This window comes from Cimex lectularius, unplaced genomic scaffold (assembly GCF_000648675.2).
Source record: "Cimex lectularius strain Harlan isolate CLEC.00 unplaced genomic scaffold, Clec_2.1 scaffold62, whole genome shotgun sequence".
Taxonomy (NCBI): domain Eukaryota; kingdom Metazoa; phylum Arthropoda; class Insecta; order Hemiptera; family Cimicidae; genus Cimex; species Cimex lectularius.
This window is the reverse complement of record NW_019392785.1, coordinates 426,865-454,587: the sequence shown is the minus strand read 5'-3', so window position 1 is coordinate 454,587 and position 27,723 is coordinate 426,865. Positions and strand designations below refer to the sequence as shown.

General features: G+C 35.4%; 2 protein-coding genes across 2 annotated transcripts in view; both read right to left on the bottom strand.

The window, feature by feature from the left end:
- Positions 1-27,723, bottom strand: part of LOC106666348 — a 461,223-nt gene that overhangs the window by 382,410 nt on the left and 51,090 nt on the right. Inside the window, exon 2 of the mRNA XM_014393475.2 lies at positions 4,823-4,868. The gene's annotated coding sequence lies outside the window, so the exon portion shown is untranslated. The remainder of the gene's footprint in view (positions 1-4,822; positions 4,869-27,723) is intronic.
- On the bottom strand, positions 180-727 carry LOC106666349. The gene has a single exon (XM_014393477.2). It carries the CDS (start codon positions 614-616, stop codon positions 314-316), a length of 303 nt encoding a protein of 100 aa, XP_014248963.1. The 5' UTR covers positions 617-727; the 3' UTR covers positions 180-313.

Genomic DNA, 27,723 nt, shown 5'->3' with positions numbered 1-27,723 from the left:
ACATGGAAGCAAATATGGATCCTATCGCAATCCTCGGCATTTAAAAAGGCAGTAGCACGGTGTCCTGCTGCACAGTTCCACTTATGTCGTAAGTAGTCGCAGTAAAATCTTGTATAAGATCAGTTTAGTTTGATTCGGACAAGAAGGATTTCTGACCTAGAAGTCTTGGTAGTTCTGGAGAAGTCTTCTGTCAGATTGGATCATAATATCTATTTTTTACAACATGACAAATGTAGAAGAAACAAGCTTTGTTCTATAAACACATTTTTCACTCATAACCAAAAAAATTGAGGGAACAAAACTAGTTAACTATTTAGTAACTATCGACTTTAGGACCGGGTAAGAAGGCTTCTTCTTTGGAAAGTTCTCCACTTTTAATCTGTCTAAGTCTCTCCGTCCTCATTTCGTAAACCCTCATGTTCTGTTTCTGGTGGGAGAAGCATTCTTCCAGATCTGCTAAGATATCTGCACATTTTTCAAAGGCCCTCCTCTCACCGTAAGCTTCTTGACAGTTGACGAACTTCATCTCGAAATCTCCACAAGGGCCCTCCTGATGGGTCAACAAATGGCCGGTCAAATCCGTCAACGGGGTCTTAATAAAAGGGAAAATCGTCATTTTTGTCAGCGATTTATTACACTTCCTTCGGGTCGAAGATACTCCTCACAGAGATCGTAGGAAACCTTTTCAGGACCAGACGACTTAGGACTAGTCTTCTGACAGATTGCTATCTCTTAAGTCTTGTGTAAAGATTCTATTCTGTCTGCTGTCTAGGAATAATCTGTGTAGGTATTCAGTATTTGACTTAAACAGGAATGGTTTCTCTTTTCTTTTGACGTATAGAGGAGGGAAAAACTCGGAAGAATTGTTTTTCAACGTGAACGTACACTTCCTTCAATGTGTTTTCCTCCAATTTGTGCCCCAGTCTTCGATGGCTCAAGGGTTCTTCCAGGTAGTTTTAATTCGAGTTAGAGAACAAAATTGCGGTATCAATTGGTGATAATGGTATTAGGTTATAAGGTATGTCAGCAGTATCAATTATATAAAGGATGCGACCAGGAGTGCTCCCTTGTGTGACGCCAATTTGTTTCTGTCTGACTCCGATAACTCGCTCCCGCACTCTGAAGCAGCGATCCGTTAGATAGGATTTCAAGATACGGTCATAAGGAGTGGGTAGGAAGCGTTTAAGTTTATAATGCATGCCCGGGTGTCAAGCCTTATCAAAACCCTGCGATACATCTAGGAATGCACCCAAGCAATATACTTTATCCCCTAGAGCGAGGAGATAGTATCAAGAACTCTGAAAAATTGAACAAATCAAAAGTAAAATTTCCCGTCTGTTAACTCATCTCGAAACAAAATATAATTTATAACTTCACTGGATTTAAACTTCGTGAAAAACGACACGTTAGCTAGGCAGGTGAACTTCTTCTCTGTCCATAAGGATTAATACGCTTCTATCTTGTCCGCGATCAGAACCGTGAGCATTTCATGGTATAACACACAAATACTCGCCACTTTCTCAACTTCATTGTTAAATAATATTGTTACTGTATGACATATGTTTAAACGATTTGAAGATGGATATTATTTGAATCGAATAATAAATACATCGTTATGAACGACTTAAGAGAGAACGAAATAGTCAATTACATGGAATAATATCCAGACTAGACCAAATAAACCCGTTCGTTAAGGAAAATCGGCGCTTCAGGGATTAAAAAAGGAATAGTGTTCTCCCTTGACAATACCAAGCCTCATATTTCGTCAGTGATGTGGTGAAGATTGTTGCTCTTGTGTTGGGGCGTGTTACCTCACCATATTTGGCAGACGTAGCGCCTTCGGAGCACCATCTGTTTCGGTCAATGCAAAATTAGTTGGTCAATCGAATTTCTGGGGCGACCTAAGAGGTACTTCTTACCGAAGAAGCCAAAAATATCGGATGGGCATTATTCAAATGCCTCTTGACATATATAGGTTAATTATGGACCAGTCTGAACAATCGTTTTTACAACATCCCGACTTTATTGAGGCTAATACACTATGTACTTATTGTTGTGTTGACAGTAAAGTAAAAACATTTGATAGTTTGTCGCTCAACTTCAAAGTAAGTTGGTTTCGGTTTTGCATGCGAGTAATGATGATTTCAGTTTGAAAACAAAATTCCTTGGCAGAAATGGATTTTTAATGTTCGTATTGTTTTACGTTCCACAGTGTTGTTTTATTTTAGTTAGATGTCTGGCGGAGAAAAGAAAATCTGAGCGTTTCCAGGCATAAATATTTCTTTATTTTGTACTGTACTTTGTACATTTCGGGCTCTTGACCCATCATCAGCCCATCAACTAAGTAGCTACTCATTATCATCTAATGAGTATTTATTGTTGGTCAAATTACTTTTTTTGATATATATATTTCTCAAGTCTTTATCTCCTCATTATTTTTTATTTAATAAACAGGATTTTTAACGATTTTGGCTAATATATATATATATATATATATATATATATATATATATATATATATATATATATATATTATAATACTCTCAAAGACAAAAACAAAACCAGATACTTGTATTTATTTATTTACCATAATAACTTTACAGAGAGTTACTAGCCCAGATCCTTTAGATTAAAAATAACGAAAATCAGTTCAATTCAGCCTTTCCAAAGAGAACTTGTCGAAGGAATTAATTGGTTTTTCAACTTTTTCTTGTTTTCTTTTTTTGAAATAATAAATAGTAGTAAAAAATTAATTAACAATTATCTTCAAAGCATTCACGATGGTTAATAACGGAAAGGGCCACCGGAAATCTCGATAGAAGAGAAGGTAATGCGCGGTGTACGACTAGAGAAGATCGTTTTATTGCTCTTAACGCACCTCGAAACCATCATTTAACACCCGTTACGTCCTTGATAGGTAGTCAACTCCAAATGTCCGTAATGTAAGGCGGAGCTCTAAAAGAGTCATTAGAAAGCGTCATCAGAAGAATAGCCTGGTCACTAGACTTCCTCCCATGCTCTCTACTCCTTGAGAGGAGTAGAAAGGCGACTATTCGCAAATCAGCATCTGGCTTGGACAATAGGGGGCTCTTCATTAAATGAGTGTTTAGTTAGTGTGTGGTGAAGACATGAAGAACGCTTAGTTTCATGTGCCATGCGTGAATCGCAGGCTTTTCAAAGACGCTCAGTTACGGTATAAGGTGGACTGTCCATATCCGTACGGAGCTGACACCGTACAGAATCTTTTACTGCACTAAGGTGCATTGTTCTTTTGGAAGCTGTGGGGTCCCATTGGCTCCATTTATTTAGGTCAACTTTGAGTTAATGTGTGATAATCACCCATTTCTTGGAGGATGGTGGGATTACCAGAATGAATTGGCCAGCACGTTTTCCTTACATGAATCTCATAGAACAACTTAGGACGTGTTAAAGGGAGTGGTTCGCATCGATCGACGCCTCCAACAAACGAAGAACAGCTTCAAACACTCTTTTTGAAGAATGGTATTGTTTCACAAGACATCCCGATTGCTTATTTTACTCGATGCCTAATAGACTTAAGGCCTCCCAGGGGGGAAAGATGATAATACGCGTTATTAAGAGCAAAAATAGGTTCTTAGTAAAATTTTAATTTATCATTAAATGATTTTCCGGTGTTTTAGTGAATTTTCTTCAACTTACTTTTACTTTCCAGACGACATACACTTACCCCAGAGTACTCGATATTCCTCGGGGCGGGGTTATAAGCAACCCCTTTCTGTCAAGCTAATAAATTACTTTTACTCTCCAGACGTCCTGGTTCCTCTTGATGTAAGCTACTACGGCCCATTTTAATTCCTTTAATTTTGTCAACAATATCCACTCCTTCAACTACTTCGTCAAAGACACAGTAACCCCAGCCATTTTCCTGTTTTGAATGGAAATTTAGAAAATCGTTGTCGACTACATTAACTCATCCCAGAGTACTCGATATTCCTAGAGGCGGGGTTATAAGCAACCCCTTCCTTTCACGCTAAAAAATTACTTTTACTCTCCAGACGTCACACACTCACCGCAGACTACGCCATATTCCTCGGGACAGGGTTAAATCATCCCTTCCTTTCATGCTAATAAATTACATTCATAAACTAACATAAAGTCATACAAACACACATAAAAAAACTATATACATTTAAAAATCCCTACAGCCCTGAGGTACCCGAACCGCGATCTGTGTCCGCTGCTTCGCCCCAAGACTACGTACAGGTCCGATGACATGCCAAAATAATGTCTATATATATCAAGCCTTCTACAATTGAAAAGGTGCCCTACGTTCTTCTATGACCTATTCGTAGTCTTGTCAGTATGGCTTTTTATTTTTTCGAACGGTTCTCCGTGGACCAGGGACCGACTTCTTTCTTAACCTGCCACAGTTTAGCGTTTTTCTACGAGCCCAGCGGTTTTCCCATTTTCTTTTTACAAAATTTGAAATTAATAGTTGTCCGCTGGGCGTATAGGTTGGTAACTTCCATAATTAAATCATTTTTATTAAAACTCGTCAATTTCTGATACCGTTTAATTGGGTTTTCAATAAAATAAATATATAATACAGCGGTAAAAATACATGTATATACATAGTTTTTGTCTTTGGGTGTATATCAATTGAATCATGAAGCTGAGCGCTCTCTCTTGTGGTACCTGAAAACCAGTACTCCTTATGAAGGCACCACAGAGGGGCGCCACGAGCTCTCTACAGCTTAAGAATTACCAAACACCAGAATAGAAAATAAAAAATGGAAACAACTACATAAAATACTACATAAATAACACCTAAAAGCGTACTTACTATTTGTACGAGGTCATCCGGGGCCGGAGCCCCACACCTCCTGGACCTAGAAACAACAATTTATATTAATAATTTATTAATAAATAATTAAATTAAAATCGTGATCAATAAAAAGTTCGGAAATATTGAAAGATTATTGATATTTTTTTATGTATTTACAGATAAATTTATGCGAAAAATATGCGTTGTCATATAGAGAAAATATACTGTCAATGTGCTTATCTACTTGTGAGGGGGCCAATCTGGCTTCCCTTGCCCGGTATATACGACTCCATCATGTAAGTAATCATTATAAACATCGCATTTCCGAGTATATTTGTACATTTCCAAAGTCAAATGTAAACTAACTGTCTATCTGTCTGTAAACTTTGCAAACCAAATGTAGCCCTTTCCACGACAAATGTAACTCAACTTGGCATGGAAAAGGTTGTATCGCGCCTTGGAAAGGGCTACATTTTGAAGTCTCGATCAGTGGAGGTGTGAGGCACAATCGTAAACTTTTTAGAAAAAAATAAATAAAAGGTTATAAAAATTATATATAAAAAATTGAATTAATATGCGTGGGGTATAAAACTGATGCCAAAAAAATGCTATATTTGATTTGTAAGGGTTACACATGACCTGGGAAAGGCTGTTTTGAACTCTTGATGGTTATTTCAATCAGACGGTTTTCATTATTTTTTCTCTTTATGGCTTTTCTCCTCTATCTGATCAATGTTTATCTATGGCATTCCCAAGCCTTTTTGGACCTTTCCTAAGTCATGTGTAACTTTTTACAAATCAATTGTAGCCTTTTCCAAGTCCGCAAGCAACCCTTTCCAAGACAAATGTAGTCGAGTTACATTTGACTTGGAAAGGTTGAGTTGTAAAAAGTTATCCTTAACTTGGGAAAGGTTCCAATGTACTTGGAAATGCTATAGATACAAAATAGCGTCTGATTACCATCAAGACAGCCATCTCGATAACCATATATTTCATTTAAATTCGTAAAACTTTTATATTTAAGATTTAATTAAGTTTAGAATAATTATTTGCACGTTAAACAGGAATTCGTTAGAAAGGGGTCGGAGACCTTGGTTGTTTTTTAATTTACCTTCCATAATAGAATTTGAATATTCATTGAGTCCTTTACGTTGAAGGACGTTATCATCGTGTTTAATTAAAAAAATAAATAAGAACTGAACACGTTTTGTTTTATGCTTGCTACGAGTTTGAAACCAATAAGGGAACGACCAGGTTGATAGGTCACGGATTTGGACCAAATTTTCTGGTGTTACTACACTCCAAAATATCTTTTTTCGCAAAAAAATATTTTTTTTTATTTCACCAATCTACTTGCTCAAATCAACTATGTGAATATAGCGTTTTACAGCATTTTGTATGTAGATTACAACAAAAATATAGTAAAAGCCATCAAAATTTATCAATAACCAAAAAAATTTTAAAAACCAAAATTTTTCATGTAAATTAGGTTATATTTTTTCGTGAAATTAATGTGAAATTTCATTTTAGCACCTCTAGAGGTCCCTAAATATAAATTATTGTTTGAATTCAAATTTATCAATTTTTTGACCCCTAAAGTCGACCAGGTTGGTGGTTCACGGATTTGGGCCAAACTTTTTTTGATGATACTACACTCCATAATATCTGGTTTCGCAAAAAATATTTTTTTTTATTTCACCAATCTACTTGCTCAAATCAACTATGTGAATATAGCGTTTTACAGCATTTTGTATGTAGATTCCAACAAAAATATAGTAAAAGCCATCAAAATTTATCAATAACCAAAACATTTTTAAAAACCAAAATTTTTCATGTAAATTAGGTTATATTTTTTCGTGAAATTAATGTGAAATTTCATTTTAGCACCTCTAGAGGCCCCTAAATATAAATTATTGTTTGAATTCAAGTTTATCAATTTTTTGACCCCTAAAGTCGACCAGGTTGGTGGTTCACGGATTTGGACCAAACTTTTTTTGGTGATACTACACTCCATAATATCTGGTTTCGCAAAAAAAATTTGAAAGTTGATATTTTCCAGTTTTTAATACTTTTATTTCGCCAATCTATCTGTTCAAATCAACTATATGAATACATCGTTTTACAGCATTTTGTTTGTAGATTACAATAAAAATATAGTAAATGCTATCAACATTTATCAATAACCAAAAATTTTTAAAAACCAAATATTTTTCAAGTAAACTAGATTATAATTTTTTTCGTGAAATGAAATTTCTTTTTAGCATCTTTAGAGGCCCTAAATATAAATTTTTGTTTGAATTCAAGTTTATCAATTTTTTGCCCGCTAAAATCTTTCCTATTTTTAAGTATTCGTTATCGGCGTATCTGATTGAACCGGATATAATTCAAAAACTGCTAAAACGATTTTTCGTTCGGACTATTTGAAAGAAGAGGAATCTTTTTAACCACGTATGTGCCATAAAAATGTACGAACTATAACTAAATACACAAAATAGCAAAATTATTTGTCAGAAATTACATCTCTTTTTTTAAATTAGAAATAACAGACCGATTTTAATGTTTGGTACAGTTATATATGCACTGGACAATTTCATTAAAACGACTTATCAACCATGAAAATCCACTAACTTTTGAGAAAAATGTTAGAGCTTGCACTAGGAATGTTTGTCCGTTAGAAAATCATCGAAATCATCAGTCAAAAAATTAATTAGACAGATTTTCGCAAAAGTCGGTATATAACGCTAGAATTACGACAATGAGGTCAAATCCAAGTTTTGACCATTTTCTGACCTACTTTGCTTACATAACGTTTGTCAAAATATGCACACAAAAAAGCAGAATTTTGTTGATTTATCTTTTTAAATCATATACACTACAATAGGTTAGGAGGCACACGGTTTCGCTATTGCGAAATTTCATAAACTCATTAGCTTAAATGTCCAGGATTGCTGAAGAGGACAATTAGACCATCTTGAAACCGATAAAATCCAATATTAAGCACGCAATTTCCGGGCTTGCACTTTTGTAACGGGCTTAAAATTCAGTTCCGAGTCGGGAAATGGGTACTTTCTCGGCTAGGCACGATTCGCAATTTTCAGCGACGGAAAGGTTGGATGAGCAAAATTGGGCACGGATATAATTGCTGTTCGATACTGACCCAAGAGATGGTTTTTAACACCTACCAATCCAATCAAGATTCATTTCCAGAACGTGAAACTATGACCGAAAGTTATATGGGCTATGTACATTCTTTTCATACCCTGCATAAATACACAAGTGGAAATCCCAAAAAAAAATTCAAAGTTGGTGGATGTAATGAGTGTAGATACTCAGATAAAAAGCAGTAAGTAATTTAAATAACTAGAGATAGCAAATAATGACAGAAATGAAATTAATGAAAATTAAAAAAATTTCAAGAGAGAGAGAGAGAGAGAGGGGGGGGGTTGTGGGGAGGGAGAGTGAGTGTGCGAGAGAGAGGAGGGGTGAGATTTGGAGGGGGAGAGAGTGAGAGCGAGAAAGGGGTTGTGGGGAGGGAGAGGGGGAGAGAGAGTGAATGAGAGAGAGAGAGAGAGAGAGCGAAGGTGGTGACAAAGGGGGAGGGGTGAGAGAGGGGAGGGGGGAGAGAGGGAGAGAAGAGAGAGGGGGTGGTGAGAGGGGCGGGAGCGAGGGGGAGGGAGTGAGAGAGAGAGCAAATAATGACAGAAATGAAATTAATCAAACAATATTTTTCAACCAAATTAACCAATTTTAACCAAATCAACCATTTTTTAAATCAAATTAACCCTTTTCCAACCAAATTAACCATTTTTCAACCGAATTAACCATTTTACAGCCGAATTAAACTCTTTTCAACCAAATTATACCTTTATCAACCAAATCAACCATTTTTTAAATCAAATTAACCCATTTCCAACGAAATTAACCATTTTTCAACCGAATTAACCATTTTACAGCCAAATTAAACTCTTTTCAACCAAATTACACCTTTATCAACCAAATTAACCATTTTTTCAACCAAATTAACACTTTTTAAATCAAATTAACACTTTTCAATCAAATTAAACCATTTTTAACCGCTTTTAAACAATCATGAAATGAGGGTTGGGTGTTTAAAACATATATATACCAACTAACTGGGAAAGTGTTACACAATTTCAACAAAGGGAGAGAACTAGATTGGTTTGAGAAATTGGACATAAAAAAAAATACAAAATTGTACATGGAGATAAATGCATAAATAATATACAATAATAGATTTTAATATACCTCCTCCTATTTTAAACGTCACCTAAATAATATTTGACAAACAAAATAAGCACTAATTTAAAATTATTTTCTTATATTATTTATTAAGATAATGTTTAGTTGTTATTCACGTTTTTCGCGTGTTTTGTTTCGTGTGTTCGTTTCAAAACTGAACGGCAATAAAAACGAGATTCTCATTTGGATTGGCTGTTGTCCTTACAATTAATGTCAAGAGACGTGCTAGTAAATAACTCCTTCAACCTGATGATGAGCATTTAATGTTTTAAATCAGTATCGCAGAAAACGACAAACTGTGAATAAAAACTACCTTTTAAAGTGATTAAACAACATACACATCCCACTATCATTTCTAATAACGATAAAAGGTGTGAGCAACAATAGTTACAGTCTTACGTAAAAATTAAAATTTATTACTTTCAATAGTGTTACTCTTTTGTTTACCCTCTTTCGCCCATTTCTAAATACCACTGCATGCAAACCCATTACATGTCACGTTAAAAGGCTGAACAGTATTCTAAATATCAGAATATATAAGATAGATTTCCAATGTGAACATTTTTCTTATAGTTACATAAAACATAAAAGATTTCATAAATTTTGTAGGCTGTGACTTTATGTAAAAAGGAGAGTTCGCGTGAATTTTCGGTAGTCAGTGTCTCTTTCGCGACAGTTCCTTGACGGAACATTTTTTTATACATATTATTCCTGAACGGCTATCCGTGACGTAATATTTTCAATATTATGTAAATGTACCGATGGATAAAAGCAGTGTGGTCCTCATCCGACAGGATCACTTGTGTGTTCGCCCAAGGACGAACCATTAAGGCACCAGACTAAAACGGTATGTAGAACGCGTATACCATTGTCGTGCTATGCTAATTACATAACAACAAATAAGACAACCTTGGAGCGGGCATTTCCTTCCTAAACTAAAACAAAACATTTACTATTTGACAAAGAAGAATGTATCTCAAACATATTTTATCATGCTAAAGTACATAGTACCATTAAGAGAGAAGAGCCTGGTGCTTAATCATCCTCTCGCAACTTTTTAAAGTTTCAACTCCAAATAAAGCAGCGTAGTGGGCAATTTCCCAACCCTCTAGTCCTTAACACCATTCCGTTAATGCAATGGAGAAAGGCGAAAGCAGTTTAAGGCAAACAATGGAATAAAACACACGGCACGTTTTTAATATAAATAATAAATTTTCCGGAGTACAAAACGACCAAAAAAACCATCTCCCCAAAACAGAAAGTCAAGACTCAGCCATTATTATAAGCAATTGCTGAATATTTATCAGCGTAAGTTGAGCAATGAGAAAAATTGTTCAATATAAAAGGCATTTAAAGATTTTTTTTTTCCTTTTGAAACATAAAATCCTGTTTCATGCAAGTTTAAACCGGAATTATCGCAAATCAACATAAATACCCGAAATGTCTCAATTTTAGCCTATTTTCCCGTTCGCCAATAATTGCCCTTTGTTAACTTGCTTATTACAGCCAAATATTTAACAATTACGTAATAAATACGACTTCAGGTCAATTAGTCAAGAAAAATAGTATAATTTTTGGTTTTTGAATCCAGGACAAGTTTCTTAAATATCAAATTAAACACGTACGCAAATGTTGGTACACAAAAATATTTATATTACATGATAGATAGTAAATAATTATAAATTGTATGTAGACTTTTTTTTAAAGGGGCATCCAACAGCTTGGTCATTTCAGCCCCGAGCTCATGCTTAATATAATAACACACATTTAATATGCATTCACACAAATAAATACATTCACATATATACATTGCATTAAATATATTTAGTAGACGGAGTATTTAATATTCCAGCATACAATAATACTAACATCTAATTGGGTTCGATGGAGTACTTACACAGCGTGAGGGGCGATGAGGATGCTATTTCACCATCAGCCCCTCCCCATTCACTCTAATAAATATTCTCCCTCATAAAAACACAGAAACACAAAACACATATTTTGACGTCTATATGCAATAAAAAATTCCCCTAAAAAATAGGGGACCACGAAACAACCGTGCCCGAAATCCGGCTGCAGGCCTACACGCTCTCTGTATGGAGCCAAGGCATGTCCCGCCTCTTTGTTGACTTTTGATTTTGTTTTTGCTCCTGCAGTAATTTATTATTCTGGGTTAGATTACTTGGAAATTGATTTTTAAATAACTTTTTACTAGTGTTGTTACTTCATATATTATTCTAGATTATTATTATATTTATTTATAAGAGAAAACTAAGGCTCTGTAAGATTGTGCATTGACTGTCAAGTTAATTGCAATATTTCCTTTTTTTTTTAAATGTGATAATTAAACGTTGCATCAATTGTAAAGTATACTATCCATTATGTTTAGTGGTCTAATTAACCAAATTACTTCTTTCAATTAATTATTCTTTTTATGTAAGGTCTTGGTTGAAATGAAAAAGGCTACTAGCGTGCTTTTTCATCTCAACCAAGACTTTAAAAAGAATAATTAATTGAAAGATGTAAATTATTCGTTAATACTTTACAGGATCATTGTTATTTAGTTCAAACCCGAATTAAGTGATTTTTAAATGAAAAGTTCATTTTTCATATTATGGGTCGCAGGATGCGGAAACAACTTAAACGACTGTAGAAGTAGGGTTAAAACAGGTCGAAAGCAGATTAGCAGGTAACAACTGAATTTGTAACACTACACGGAGATTCAGATTATTCGAAAGTAAGTTTTCGTAATTAGATAAAATTCTCATCTTTCCTACCTTATAGTAGAAAAAATCTCATTACAGTTTGGATGATCAGGAAGTTACCCTGAAGTCCAATTCTGAAGGTAATGGAACAACTTAATATTTTTTCTACAGAAAATAAAGATTCATCTAACTATTTGATCAATGGATCCCACATAACTAAAACATACTCAGCCAACAATAAGACAACGCCTTAATTTTTAGAAAACTTTCGACAGCTAAAACAATCATAGGGCCCACGCGTAAGAGGAGTCGTGGGATGCGACGGAACCCCTTCATTTACGATGAAAGTCTGATAAGGGCGATACTTAAGGACCCAAATTTACTAACGCATTTTGAATGCGAAAGTATCCGTTCTGAGGTTCTTTTTGTCCGAGTAAAAAAATCCCCAAGAACCAGGATTGGGTGGGTTAACGGTGCATGCTTTAAATGGCAGGTTGCTCTACAAGGCGCCACCGTTCATAGAAAGTTGTCCGTCATTGTCAGTTTTATCCTATTGTTCCTAGATGGATAGGGCATCCGGGAACTACGACCGCTGATAAACGATCCTAAGAAGTCCTCTGCCCACGACAAGATTTAAAACGATTCCATCAACCCTAATACTACCAATTCCATAAAATGAAGATTTATGGCCAAAATGGAAAAACAGGTCAGTTTCATAAAAGAGTCATTGGTTTGGAAACTTGAGTTAAATTTCTGCTCCCTCGGGACAAAAATGGATAAGTAAAATTTTGGCAAAATAAGTAGTGCTTATTCTAGTAAGTCTTTACTCCAAACAAATTGTATACAATTGATTAAATCGTCAAAGAAACCTTCCCATAAAACAAGGGAAGGAAAAGGAAAAAAATACTAAAAAATTGAATTTTTAAATTTTTTTTTGAAAACTGCAGTTCTAAAACGTGCTTTTTTACTTATCCACTATTGCCCGAGGGATAGTGCTTTAACGCTTTAACACACACACACACACACACAAATTAAATTATGGTAAAAAATACAAAGGCTTCTTAATTTATGCTAAATGTCTACTTTTTCATCGATAAGACCTATCAAGATACCCCAAGTATAACAATTTAATTACTGCAGGGCGATAGAAACTCAAATTTTAACAAATGCATTAGGCTTAAAGAATTAGAAAATGCTTATGCTGTACCGAGCTTCCCAAGAAATGTGACATTAACTGCCAAATCTTTTCATAGATTTTCAGAATGCATTCGACTGTGGCAAAAAAAAACGCCATAATGCATACTCAATTTGGGAAAAACAAGAAAAGAGTGACCCAAGGAGATGTAGTTCCTCCAAGATTTTCACTGCTATTACAAGAGGTATTCAATAAAGAAAATTGGGCAGGTAAAGATATTAAAGTGTATGGGGAATGGCTAAACCTCCTAGAAATCGCTGAAGATATGGTTCTAGTGACAAAAGAGGATCTACACGAAATGGTTGAAGACTTGATCAGAGAAGGCTTTACAGTATGACCTGTAGTGAACCATCTTAACCAGAGCACGGCTGAACAATGTTTCAGTGAAAAGGAAAAACTGATACATCTCGGGCACAAAGTGAGCACTCATGCCCAAATGCCAGAAATAACATAACAGTGCTCTCCAAGACCAAGTTGCTTGTAACAAAATATCTTAAGGTATGAAGCTGCTGAAGATCAAACTGTGGGCCACTATAGCACTGCTAGTAACAACGTAATACAGCGAGACATGGACGATGGATCGAAAAAAGAACAGAAATTGCAGTTAGGTTATTGAACGGTGTATGTAGGCACAACGAAGAACTGCAGAACAAAATTATGGGTAAGAAAGCAGACTGAGTTCATGGAATATAATCGCCACAGTATCCAAATTAAAGGATTGCTAAAAGAATGATTGAATGGAAACCAAAAGCCGCCTTCGACTGGGACGAAAAAATGAAAAATCTGTGTGGAGGAGAAACCTGACCCGGTGTAGCTCGAGACAGGAAAGAGTAGAAAAGAATGTCCACAGTGCTGAGTAAAGTACGGTGCATAGATAGTGCGGTAGTGTTTTATTGCTACTAAATTTTAATATGAAAAGTCCGAAGTTTTAAGATTTACGTAGTTCAAAACAGCAGAGGTCACATGAACCCCCGGGGTGGCGGGTATTCAAAAGAAAAAAATATTGTATGTTGGGTTCGAATTCAGGGCCGGTGGATTCGAACTCGGGACCTTTACCTTACAGTGATGAGCACGGTGTCAACTCCTTAACCGTTCGGCCACTTACGCCCTTGTTTTTCTTTAATACTTTCTATGGTAATAACACTCAACAGGGGCGTCGGTGGACGCAACGTTTTAGGGGTTGGCATGGCGCTTAGCATTACAAGGTAAAGGTCCCGGGTTCGAATCCCGCGACCCTGCATCCTGCGAACCCGATATACAAATGAGCTTTTTTTCAAAAACATCAGCACCCCGAGGGTTGATACATAGGAAAAAACCCTCAAGATAAAGATTTTTCTCGTTGAAGTAAATAAAACACGGCTGTTTAGCCAAGTATTATACATATGCGACATTTTGTTAGGTATCTCTACACACTATTTCTGCAAATTTAACCACCTAGACAACAAGAACCTAATTATGATGGAATTGCACAACTATTAGGACATTTGTCACTGACGAATATTGAGGATTGAAACTGTGTATATTGAACAGATTATTAAATATTTGATAATAAACATAAATAACCTTACTACAACTGACCCCAAGAAATAAATCTCTGATACGTTCCTAGGGTTCGAACTTTATCATCAATCAAAAAGCAAAAGTTATCATTCCCAATCACCTTACTTTTTGAAACCCAATAAAAATGCCTGTCAATAGGTACAATCACTTTCCCAGGTCATGCCATGGCTCAGCCAATCACTATTCGATTTCTACCAATCATAAGAAAGGAATTCCTGCCACAGCCATTAAACGAGGCCCAATTAAGAACAATAATAGTATTAATGAATACCGTGTTGAAGAATGCATTGCGAAATTCTTTTTATCGAACGAGGCGACATAACTGTTTGTTAATACAGGCTTAGAGGGAGGGAATATGGGATGTTGATGACCGTGTCCCAAGGAGGACCGTAACATTAGTGGTCACGCTTTGTCAACGGGCCCAAACGCAAACTGTGTTCGCCTCTTTACCAAAGCTGACTTTGACGATTCCAACAGGAAGTAAACGTGGAAAAAATGTTTAATACATTCTTTCCAGCCAGTGGCATGTATCAGTTCGCGATATTAAAGAAAATACCTATGTAAAATATCACAGGCTGAGATTTTCGACGATCAAGGTGCAGGTGATCTTGTGGATTATCTTGTCTTTCCAGAAAAGAATATGTATACAGGCTTAACTTCAGTTTGTACAGTTCCATTTCGAGTGTAGACGTCCTGTTTATTATTGTTCCTTATGGCATTTCGCTAGTTCTTTCAGGTTCAGCATGATAAAAGCTTCTCGGGAGAGTTAAATGAATGGAAATGTTCTACCCAATTACTTGTTAGATGACGTAACAAAAAAATCGTTGAATTTTATCAGTTCACACCAAAAAGTGATAACCGTGGATCGGTTAAACGCTGGGGCCGAAAATCATAGGATCCCTCCCCAAAGTTTTTACAGTTTAAAGGAGTGTTAATCGCGGGGGTAACGGTAGTTCAATTGAGGATTCGGTCTGAGCAAATTATTTTCTCAGGCGGTATCGAGTTCTGCGGCGGCAGGTAATACCAGTGCAAATGGGCTTGCGGCAGAACCACTGATAGGAAATCAAAAATTCTAAATTAAAAAGCGGAATTAAAGCCGTTATATTACTGTTTTTTTTTCTACCAAATCCTACATGTACATCGGGGAAGGCATCATTCAAAGGTGCAGCGCAAACGGGCTTGCGAGAAAACTTTAAACCAAGATAATAACCATTGACTACCAATCAATGTGCCCACAAATCATTAGGAAAAGCAACCAAAAGATTGGGATTACGCTCTGCGAATTGTTTTTCAACTTTGTTTGTGATTAGCATTATTTTTATGTAGAAGCGCGAAATGCCGATTTTTACACTGCAAAAGAATTTTAAAACACAAACAAATTTTATAACAGCAATGATTTGCATCATGTTACGAAGGCCGCCGGACTGTTTCCACGTTGAACAAAACCTTTTGACAATTCATGAAATGGTTCCAGTCATGTATTTCTGAAAGCAAGCCATGTGAGCATATAGCAGTGGTCTGACAACAATAGACAATGGGGTTCCAAAGGCTCCGCGTTAGGTCCTTTTCTGTTTGTAGTGTATGTTAACGTTTGCACTCTGAAAATCTGCAAGGAGCATTTACTGCCCAGGCAGATCATATTTCGGTTCCATTTTATGGAATGGTGTATAAAGGCAGATGGAATCTGACAAGAGACTTCTTAGTTCATGTACTTTAATGTTCGAAATTCGATTCACGCTGGCTTAAACGTTAACTTCTATTATTTCCAATTCTCCTCTGTGATAGATGTTTTAAGTCTTTGATATTAAATATCAAGGCCCAATTATGACGAACTTTAAAATGTATTTTCATAATTAAGTACATAAGCGACTTCAACATAATTTAAGAAATATTTGCTAATATTTCATATTATCAATATAAAGCCAAATAAAGCCTAAATCTACCGTGAAATCATTTCAAAAGGTAGCATTAAATTGGATATTAAATTTATGCTGTTTGAAGTCATGCGTCAATCAATTTTATTGGGCATAGGTCTGGGTTGAATAGAATATACAGAAATCGAACTTTTTTTCTAGATATTTTATAAAAAGAGTATTTAAAGTATAAAACTATACAAAACACCGTTTGTCAAGGTCGAGATGTAAAAAGGTCCTTTGTACTTCAAAACTCAATTTGCATCACGACTTCATCCTCAGAGTAATGGCCATGCCTGAGTTTAGATTACCAAAAATGATTTCCGTGGAAACTATCAAGAAAAACTTTCCACGACAATAAACAAATGTACCACTTTACTTCTACTTAGAATATACGCCCTCGTACAATTATAAATTCCATGTGCCTTGGAATGCTGGGGGAGTACATGTGAAAATCTTTAAAAAAAAACAATAATAGTCATACAAAAAAAATATTTGTGCGATGTTCTTTAAATACAAATTGGAAAACTTCATGCCACTATTTCTCCATACCAAATTTTACATGTACTGTATCTTCACTTTTTCCTTACCTTGATTAAGAGAGTTTTTAAATAGAGGTTAAAATTATATCTACAAATTTGATTCAATAAGATGTCCTGTATATGTTGCCCCAACTAAAATTAATATTTTTGTCGGATTGTTTTCTGCATTTAGGCCCTAGGTCCGAAGAGTTTCTAAAAAAAGACAAGTATTGGCTTTTTGAGTTTATGGTTAAGAACAGTAATAAAAATTAGTGTCTACTTTTTAAAAAGCGAAATTTTTAGTTAAGTTATTATTACTACTTTTCTTTCCACATTCCCCAATCATTAGTTTTCCCCTCAGCCCATTTTGTTTTTTTACATTGCTGGCAGCACTTAAACAGGATTGACCTCAGGACTGCATTAACTTAAATTAGATAAATATGTGTATTTTCTTTAGCACTAGGAAATTTGTACCAATTGTATCTTTATTTTTCAGGAGTTGGTAAAATAATAATAATGAGGAGGAGGAGGAATACACTAATTTACAAAAGCCCACATCAATTTTTTAACTACTATTAAATAATAGTTGTTATAATTTTTATTCACTCTTAAATATGTTGATAATCATTCTATTCATTTATAAATAAATAAAACATTAACTTATATATAATTAATGTGATAATGTAGTATGAAAAACTCTACTGGTGCACAGTTGAGACACGCTTTTTCCATAAGTATTTGTTTTATAAAAGGAAAATGAAATGAAGAAGTTATGACATGCTCTATACGTACACATTACATAATAAACATAGAAATTCGAAAAAATACAAACGAGGCATACCAACTTTGCACGTGTAAGATAAATCAGTTTTGTCCGAAATCCAAGGTGATTTGAACCAGTCATGAATATTTCATTACTGTTCACTTTATAATACAGACCAGGCCGGCCAGAAAGAGATAAGGCCTAAAAGGTATAATTTAGTAAACAATGCTCATTTAATGATGTGACCCGATTTTCGTGAAGATTGTCCAAGAGGAAATTTTGTGTTTTCTCCTCACGCCAGTTACACTATGCTCATTAGTCACTGCTAATTGGGTCTGTTAAATGTCTGATAATAGAACGAATAATCATTTTTCAACCGGGGTAAAAAATATCGAATCTAAACCGTTGCTGCGGTGTTAAATTCTTTTTTCATTGTTTCATCCACTACATGTTTTACCTAATTAGAGCAAGCCCTTTCAGTGAATGATAACCGATATGTGCTAGTCGAGAAGAAAATTGTTTCACGCAAGTAATTTACTTCAGTGTTTTTCCTAACTCGTTTGTTAATCTGAATGTTGTGTTTCTCTGCAATTATGCATGGAAATTTGGAAAAGAACGCCGACTGCCGAGTGGTTAGGTGTCCGACTCGTATTTGCTACGCCAGCGGTTCTGGGTTCGAATCTCAACACAGACCATGGTTTTTTTAATTGAGAATGGTATGAAAGAAGTAATGTTAAATGGTTTGAACCTTCGTCCGCGACACCCAACGAGTAGTTAGACGTCTTTTATGAAAGGAATTACTTTAGTTACTTTCATTTTTCGACCTAGTATCTCAAAAAGTATTTTCATTGAAATCGGTGTTCCTATGGGCGAAGCCTCCTTTTGTAAACTAAACTCATCAATTCGTCATGTTTGAAACCATAATTTTGAATATTGTAAGTAGACGTTTATATTACTCCCGATGAAGAAGATATATTCCTGGGAAGCTTAACGAAGGAAGTGTTTTTCTTTCTTTTAAATTCGCTTTAGTTCGGATCTTCGGATTAGTTGTAATAAATGATAAGAATATATTTGACAGTATGTTGGAACATACGTGGTACACTAACTACTTAGTGATACGTAACTTACGCTCTTCATGATGGTAATAATTCACCAATCTGAACAGTCGGAAGATAAAAATTAATGGAACAATACTGCAGGCGAGATTGAGGTTATCTGTGAGAAACACCGGCGATCAGCATTTTCTCAATCACGGTCGGTTTCCCAATACGGAAAAAATTGAATTTTAATTTCCTTCCTACTTTCATGATTGAATCTAGTATGTTACCTGCTAATAAATGTATTCAGCCTAAAGGGATGTTGCATAAAATATATTTAAAATACGTAACGGCTACAAACATATAAGACAAATGCAGGTAGAAGTGTTTTACATGAAATGTAACGCAGACATGTTACAGCAATTCGTAAAATAAAAAAACGGTTTAAATTAAAATAAAAATTTTTGTTCTATGTTCTTTTCAGGACATTTTTAACTTCCAAACAGTTAAATATATTACGACAAACAATTACATAAAGCTCAAATTACGACACTCCCATAAAAATCAAGCTGATTCAAGTTTCACAACGTCGCAGAACTCGCCAGAAGAAGGAAATTTGCATGTAAATCACCAAAAGGAGTAAATAAGTGGTGTCGGAATGTATTTTACGATCTGACCATTTAAAAGAAACTTTTTCCAGTTGAGTTTTGGAAACTTTTTCGAGTGACTTCAAGTTTTCGAACACGTTCTTTAAATGTTATTAACGGAAGATATATTTCGGAGAAATAAAACAACACATTTACGAATAATATATCCATCTTTGCCCAATAAAAAATCTAATGAGCTAACACTACTCGAATTCCTGATCTAAAACAAATAAATACGAAAGCATCAATCGAAAAGGTTGATTGTCTGAACACAGGCTTGTTATATGAAAGAAATGAACTGTTAAACCTGTCTCGTTTTGCTAATATTGCCAATGTTTCAATAGTAAAAATAAAAAAGGGAACAGTTTTTCATTTCGTCCACATAGCAATTAACAATCCTGTAATTTTATTACTGGTAGGCGAGGGCTAAAGGGGCAAACAAGGTCTTTTGATTAGCTCGCGAGGGGAGCCTCATCACTTCAGGAAGGAACATAGTTTTATAAGTTCTTCAGCTAGTTCTACTTCTCATTATTTCTAAAAATGTGTAAATATTATAAGAAAAAAATGAAAACCAGGTCTGATCAAACAATAGTCTTGCTCTAATATACAAAATAAATTTTCCAGTCCAACTGGAATAGCACTTAAACAAGCGTTAAAATGATTATTTAATCTGGACCCATATTCTGTAAATCAAGAATTCAGAGCGGAACAAAATGTTAGATTTCCAAAAACGTATTTTTTATACACGGACGGGTCAAAAAACGGGAGAAAACGCAGTCTGTGCTTTTTACGGCCCAAACACGGTACATGAGAAACCAATGAGACTTCCGGGAGTGGCATCCGCTTTCACATGCGAAATTTATGCAATTATAGAAGCAATCCAATATTCTGAACAGGTAAAACCGGGATCACAAGTTGTAATTGAATTTCTTTGCATTCCGGCGCATTGTGTGATCCGGTGTAACGAGAAAGCAAACTTGTTGCCGAAGGAAGGAGCCATAGGAGACCACAAGGGTCAGCAAGCGGATTTGTTGGGTATTAAAGAGCCTTGTTGATGATTATTTTTACCCAAATATGAAAAAAGTATGAACAGTTGGCAATGTTATAACAAAACGGAAAAAGGACTATTTTAGGCTGTTTCCAAAGATTACAATTCCACCATAGTTTTCCAACATGACTATAACTAAATCGACTTGCATGATAGTCGATTTTGATAATCCTTTGGAAATGATGCTAAAGCAGTTTAGTGGTGTGCTTTAGTCTTACGGGTCGGTGATATAGCGTAGAGAGTAGTATAGAGCGATGTATGAGTGACCCCTTTTGGTTCAATAGTCAGCCACAATGAATTTCCGATATGACCATGAGCCCGCGGAACAAGGAATCCCCGTGCAGTTGCACGAATATGACCACCTAAGTTTAGATGTTATATTCATCTTAAAATCTTACAAGTAAATCAAGGAGCAAAGCATGTACCTCTAACATTTAAACTAAAAGCGGCAAAAGTGTTCTTCGGGACTCTGCAAAATTGTTTAAAAAGAAAAAAAATTGGAACGCTGGAGCATATTTTAATGGAATGCCGCGAAAACAACCAGGAACATAATATAAAGATGATAACCGACATTAAAAAGATATTCCCAGAGTACAAACTACTACCAAAGTACAAACTAGAACTACAACCTGCTACTTCCAGTTATTTTAAGGGTCCATAAGTTCCCACCGAATGCGAACAGTTGGGTAAGATCAGGCTGCGGAGTTGCAAGTGCCCAAAGAGTAACTGTTATCTGCACTAGCAGAACACGTTCTATTTCCTCCTCATAGGACAAATTATGGTATGGAATCCCTCTCGTTCTGCACCTCAATCAATAAAGCTAGACCCCTTCTCTGATTTCATGTTAGGTTCTAAAAAGAAGATTTTGATAGCTTTAAGAGAATAATTTTAGGAGCCCTGCTTCGTTTTTATATCAGTTCATCATTTTTAACCATAGTCATAAGTTTTATTGCAGTTCCGTCATATATTTCTTCTTCAGGGTTGTAACAATGTCGATTTTATTAAGTTATGTTATATCCTGTTAAGTTTATATATAACTATAATAAAATAAATAATAAATATAACTGATATATAACTGATTTAATGCCGAATGTTCAATTTTAGGACGTTTGACCAATTATTTTTATACATAAATAATAATTATCTTGTAATGGTCTTGTATGGTGTTCATTCCTTTTAATTTTTCTCGTTCTTATTGTATCGATAATTTTTAACAATCGATAATTAGGAGAATTTAAGCCAATTTTACGTAAATAAATTTTCGCATGATTATTGCTCAACACTACTAATTACATTTTATGTAAGGTTTTGGTTGAAATGAGAAAGTTAATGTCACGAGCGGGATTCGAACCCACGACCTTCGGCTAACCCACTGCGCATGGCAAATGGGGGAAATTTGAAAAATGGCAAAATTAGGGAAAATTCGAAAGGTAGTAGTTAGTGGATCGAAGTCACGATAGCTCAAGTGGTTAGAGCAGCGGCGTATTTAGCCGAAGGTCGCGGGTTCGAATCCCGCTCGTGACTATAACTTTTTCATTTCCACCAAAACTTTACATAAAAATGTTAATTAATTGAAAGAAATAATTGGGTCAATCAGACGACTAGATATAATGGACTGTTAATTACATTCACACAAAAAGGTAAAATACTTTCAAGAAATGGGAACTAGAGAGACAAATAAATTTCTTTTAAAAATAATTTTTGATTCCTTGATATGTTTAATTATTTTGTTTTAAAATCACTTTATTTTTATTGAAATATGGTATAAAGTAAGCGAAATTATTTCAAGTTATTAATTTATAAAAGGATTAAAGTTCGTTTTTTCTCTTTTGTATTTTTAAGTCATTCTCAAGGGTTGTTCTCTGGTGTGCAGTAACTCACCTCCCATGAATGAAACATTTAGCAATTGAATTTAGTTTTCTACCACGCGAAGTGGAGGAGGCAACATTTCTAAAAGATGTTTCTCCAAGGCTTGCACGTGATCTTTTTTTTTATTACTGCAGGTCACGTTTTCGGCCGTGCAATTCCTTCCATTTGTCCCTCTGGGGGAGAGCCAGGACGGCTGAGGTCAGTATTCATGACCCCCAGACACAATACCGTAGCTTACTATCGTTTTGATCGATTAACCCGTCCAAAAATGGCCAATTGGCCGAAAATTCGCTTTCAAAGTTATACCAATTAGATAAAGCCTAACAATTTTTTTTTTAACTGTGCAAAGATTGAGCATTTTCTTGCTTTGAAATTATGGCCCAAAAATCAGTCTCACATCGATCATCTCGGATCATCTATTTCTTTAGACAGTGCAGATGTACTTACGAAAAAGAGAACACCAGAGAAGAATTGATTAATTTTATAAAATTGACACTAGGGTTGTAAACAGAAATGATTTGAGATAGGGTAAGTATGGCAATTCACTTTTTGGAAACGATAGTTCTACTTACAGAAGCTTAGCTGCCTAAAAAATCTTTGAGTAGAACTATCTTTTCCAAAAAGTGTGTAGTTCATATGTTAAGGTTGGTATTAATTGTAATTGTAAATAACTCAAAATACGGCCTCGAAGAAGAGATAACTGACAATTTAGCTGGTAGGTGGTACACCAGACAGATGACTGACTGCGTAAAAACGTTTAATCTCACATCAATTTCAAACATTCCCAGTCAATTTGCGTTATAGTGGCGTAACTTAGGATTAAAAAATAACACCAAGCTCATTTATTTTATAGATACTTTACACGATATCCATGATGGATAGTGATTTAATACGTGACGTTCTATGTTTTTGAGGACTCGAGGTGAGATAAAAGGAAAGTGCAGCTCCGAATGATTGATGGCGTTTTCATGCACATCTGGACAAGAGTCCCTCCATGCATAACCTTAAATTAACCTAAAGAACCCCCAGCGTTTTTGTGGATTTAATTTACAAAATCGGTGTTTCTCCGCCCAATCGTTTTAGTCCAATTTGTAGAGAACTGCTTGGCATTAAAGTGTTATTTTTTTCCCATGCCGTAACATCGGCCCAGGATTGACGGAGGCGGGCCGATTGTCGGGAAAGGTCGAATCGATCACAGCAAGGAGCACATAATGACGAATTGTGGGGGTCCATTATTATTAAAGGGTGGATCGGGGAGGACAGCTGGCATGAGTCACGGAACTCCGGTCCCCAAATCGAGGAACAGACATTTTCCTATACTTTACAAATCCCTCTGTAAATTCTAATGACAAAATAATACGAAAATTACACCCGCCACATCACAGTTTCTGCAAAATGAGACTACACTTATTTTGAATCCATGTGGGCTAATTTTACTTGATAACGAAGAGATAGTAATTTAATCACAAAAACAGATTTCCTACCTTCTCCGCTCTCTAACTACTCCCTCTTTCTGCTTCAGTGTCTCTTTCTCTTTCTATATTATCTATCTACCTACAACATCCATCTGTATCTATCTCCTACTACCTATATGTCCATCTCTCACTCTCTCTTCCCCCTCTCGCTCAATCCTCTTTCTCGCTTTTTCTCTGCTGAGGATGCTCTTTCCTGCCACTCATCTTTCACACTTTCTGTCATCCATCTCTCTCTCACTCTCTCTTTCTCTCTCTCCCCCTCCTCTCTCTCTCTCATTTACTCTTTATCTATTCCTCTCACTCTCTCACTTACTCTCTACCCATTCCTATTCCACTCTCTACACTCTTAATTGTAAGAGGTCGTTCGCGAGATTTATTCATTCTCTCTCTCTCTCTTTCTCTTCTTTCGCACTCTATTACTCTTCCTTTTCTCTTTCTTTTCCTTCCTCTCTATTTTCTTTCTCTTTCTTCTTGTTTCTCTTCCCCCCCCCACACACACATATACACAATATATAAGGCAACAGTTTTATACACACAAGAATACGAAATGTATAAATCATAGCTATATTACTTATATAATATTACTATTCCAAATCGAATTTATTTAGGAAAGTATTCAACTACAGGCTTTGACAATATTTAATATACAAAACAATAGATTTTCTTTTAGCACTAATTGGTAAAACGTTAACAGTGGTAAACTGGGCCGGTTATTTCTCTTTGTGATATTATGTCTGGAAACAAAACGTAATAACGGTACTTCGCGTGTTGTCAAATGGATTGAAATGTCCGGAGTCAGTCACCTTCAACAATCAACATACCTGGATTCCTCAAATTCAGTATGCCAAGAATGCAATGTTGCAAACCCAGCCGTACACGCGGCCTATCGAACAATATTCTATGTCAGTGCAAAACCGTGTCTTGGTATTTTCTTATGAACGCTTTTCACGTTGATATGTAAATAAATGATTTTGGGATGACATTAGGGATTCATGGTCATTACCTTTCCACCGTCTTTTTTGAGACAGTAAACCCACGTTTTGGAGATGGCTAAGGCAAATGAAAACACACTCTAGGCGCTCTTAGCGTGGAAGAAACGAGCTCGTTTTTCCGCAAAAGTGTTTCCAGCACGAACAACGTTTTAATATTTTATTACTTCTTTCTGCCTGAAATGCCCAAATGGAAGATGATAAAAAGTAATGTCGCTCGAGCCATTTAAGTTATTTCAGTGCATGTAGATGCACGATTTTTTAAAAAAGATACTAGCTATTTCAATTGAAAAGGTGCCATGCAAAAATCATTACTAAATTGATGATTTGTATTAATTAATATATGATTAGTCAAACTAATGAAGTGATGATTGGTAAGGATTTTATTGGATAATACCTCTTTCTATTAAAGCCTAACCGTTCATATTTTCCATGTCCCACATGTTAGTTACACATTCCGACATTATAGATGAGGAAAACGTACAACTTTAATCATTTCTCCAATAAACTGCAAAATTCCAGGTCTCGACGGAGTTCCCATCCCATGTCTTCGACTTCCTAACTGTACTCAGACGAGTCTGAAAAGCACGATTATTCACTTTTCTGAAAGAAAGGGATGGAAGCGTTCAATGAAACAACGGTAGAAGCGTGAGAGGACATTCGACACGGTCGGGAACAAGCGCTGATGCAGCGACCACAATTTTAGCTATGCGCTCATAGCCGGTTGATAACTGATCCGTATAATCTCATCTATTTTTATTTTATTTTTCCGAGTCGATTCATGTTGCATTTTGACCGAACGATATTATACAAACGCTTAGCCAGCGTAAATCAAAGAAAAATAGGAGTGGCTGACAAACACATTTTTCAATAGTTGATATTAGCGAAAAGCGAACAGTCTAGCGTAATGGCATATTCTATCATTCTTTTTGTGCATTATGAGCAATTTCCCTCGCTAATGATAAATGAAAATGGATTTATTCTATTTTGGTTTGTTTGGCCTTCGTCAGTCTTTTAAAGATTAATGGATTTTATTAGTATATAAACGCGCTAAAATAGTCTTCGACGTATTTTTCGAGACCTCCTGACTTTAAATAAATAAAAATAACACTTCATCCTCTTCTTTTCCTTATGAATAAGACACCGCCAGGAAAGCTGCAGTTCTCAATGGATATTTTGAGAACGTACATTGCATGCACGAAAATCTGGGTGTGGTCTCATTTACTAAAAAAAAGTCAAAGTTACTAAAAATTATTTCTTTCCGACCAAGAGGCATTCTCGACTGTGAACCCGCTACCCCTAAAGAGATCAAATAAATTGTAAAAAAAACTTTAAAAATAAAAATAAACTCCTGGAGACAATTTGAAGTCCTTGTTAAAACATCGTCACGAACAAAGCATACATTTTGCTCATTATACCAATCATGCTAGTACTTGTTCATTTCCCATCTTCCCGGAAAATAGCAAAACCCGAAAATTTCGAAAATTAATAAAGATCTCCCCTGCCCGGTAACTATCGCCCGATAATCTCCTTAGTACCTCTCAAAAATGGCAGAGAAGTAGTAGTGCAAAGAATGAGGTACGTTTTAGATGAACATGACATTACGACTTGCCAATTTGGCTTCAGGTCTAATATCGCGCTGGTGGATATGATTCCCCATAATTTTAACATAAATAAGCACGTGGGGATGGTACTACTTAATTTAATTTGACAGAGATCCCATATTTAATCTCATGTCATATAAATTTCCTAACTGCCTAACATATTTAATTGGCTATTACATAACCAACAGGAAATTCTTTATACAGATTGATGGCATAAAGTCTCCTTTAAGTAGTATAAGAGCTGGGGTGCCCCAAGTGTCTGTTTCAACCTTAGATAACATCTTTATAAGCGACCTTTGCTAAAAAACTACAGCTGAACTCTCTTTGCTCATATTTGTCATATACAGCAAACAATGAGGCACGTTTTATATTAACATGACATTACGACTTGCTAATTTCCCTTCAGGTCCGTTCATTTTGCTTACATACGGCTGACCATATAATATCGCGCCGGTGGATATGATTCTCCATAATTTTAATATAAATAAGCACGTGGGAATGGTACTATGTGGCACAGAGATCCCATATTTAATCACATGTCATATAAATTTCCTAACTATCTAACACATTTAATTGGTAATTACATAACCAACAGGAAATTCTTTACACAGATTGATGGCATAAAGACTCCTTTAAGTAGTATAAGAGCTGGGGTGCCCCAAGTGTCTGTTTCAACCTTAGAAAACATCTTTATGAACGACCTTTGCTAAAAAAAAAAAACTACAGCTGAACTCTCTTTGCTCATATTTGTCAATAACTATATATAGTTGCTTTGAATATTTTGAAAAATGGACAATCAGTCATAACAGTAGCAAGACTGAGGCAATACTGTTCACTCGATGCAGAGTGTTCATTTATAAGAAATAAACTAACACGGAATATCTGGTTTCTAGCAACCTTAATATTGTTAACCATGTCAATAAATAACTCACCCATAGCATGAGCTAAGAATGTTGAATACCTTGTAGTATATCTGGATTTAAGAATTAAAAGTATTATATTGAATATAAAATGCTTAAAACCATGGACCACCATCTAAAGATGCATTTATCCGGTTTTTCATAAGTGCCCATATATATATCAACAAATAAAAATTAAAAAACCTACTTATGATTAATTATAATTATTTATGTCCATTAATAACGTACGGTGTTCACATTTGGGGAAATAAATCTCTAAAACAAATTTTGCTAAGCTTCAGGTAATCTAAAATGCTAAATGCTGCTCTAGGAATTATTGATGGGTTTTGACGGTTTAAATGTTCAATCTAATCTTACAAAGACAGAAATTAAATTATAACCTAAATTATGTACGATTTTGTGTCCTGGGGTGT

Coding starts and splice junctions, on each gene's coding strand:
- LOC106666349 (XM_014393477.2), bottom strand. CDS start 616: ATGACGATTTTCCCTTTTATTAAGACCCCGTTGACGGATTTGACCGGC.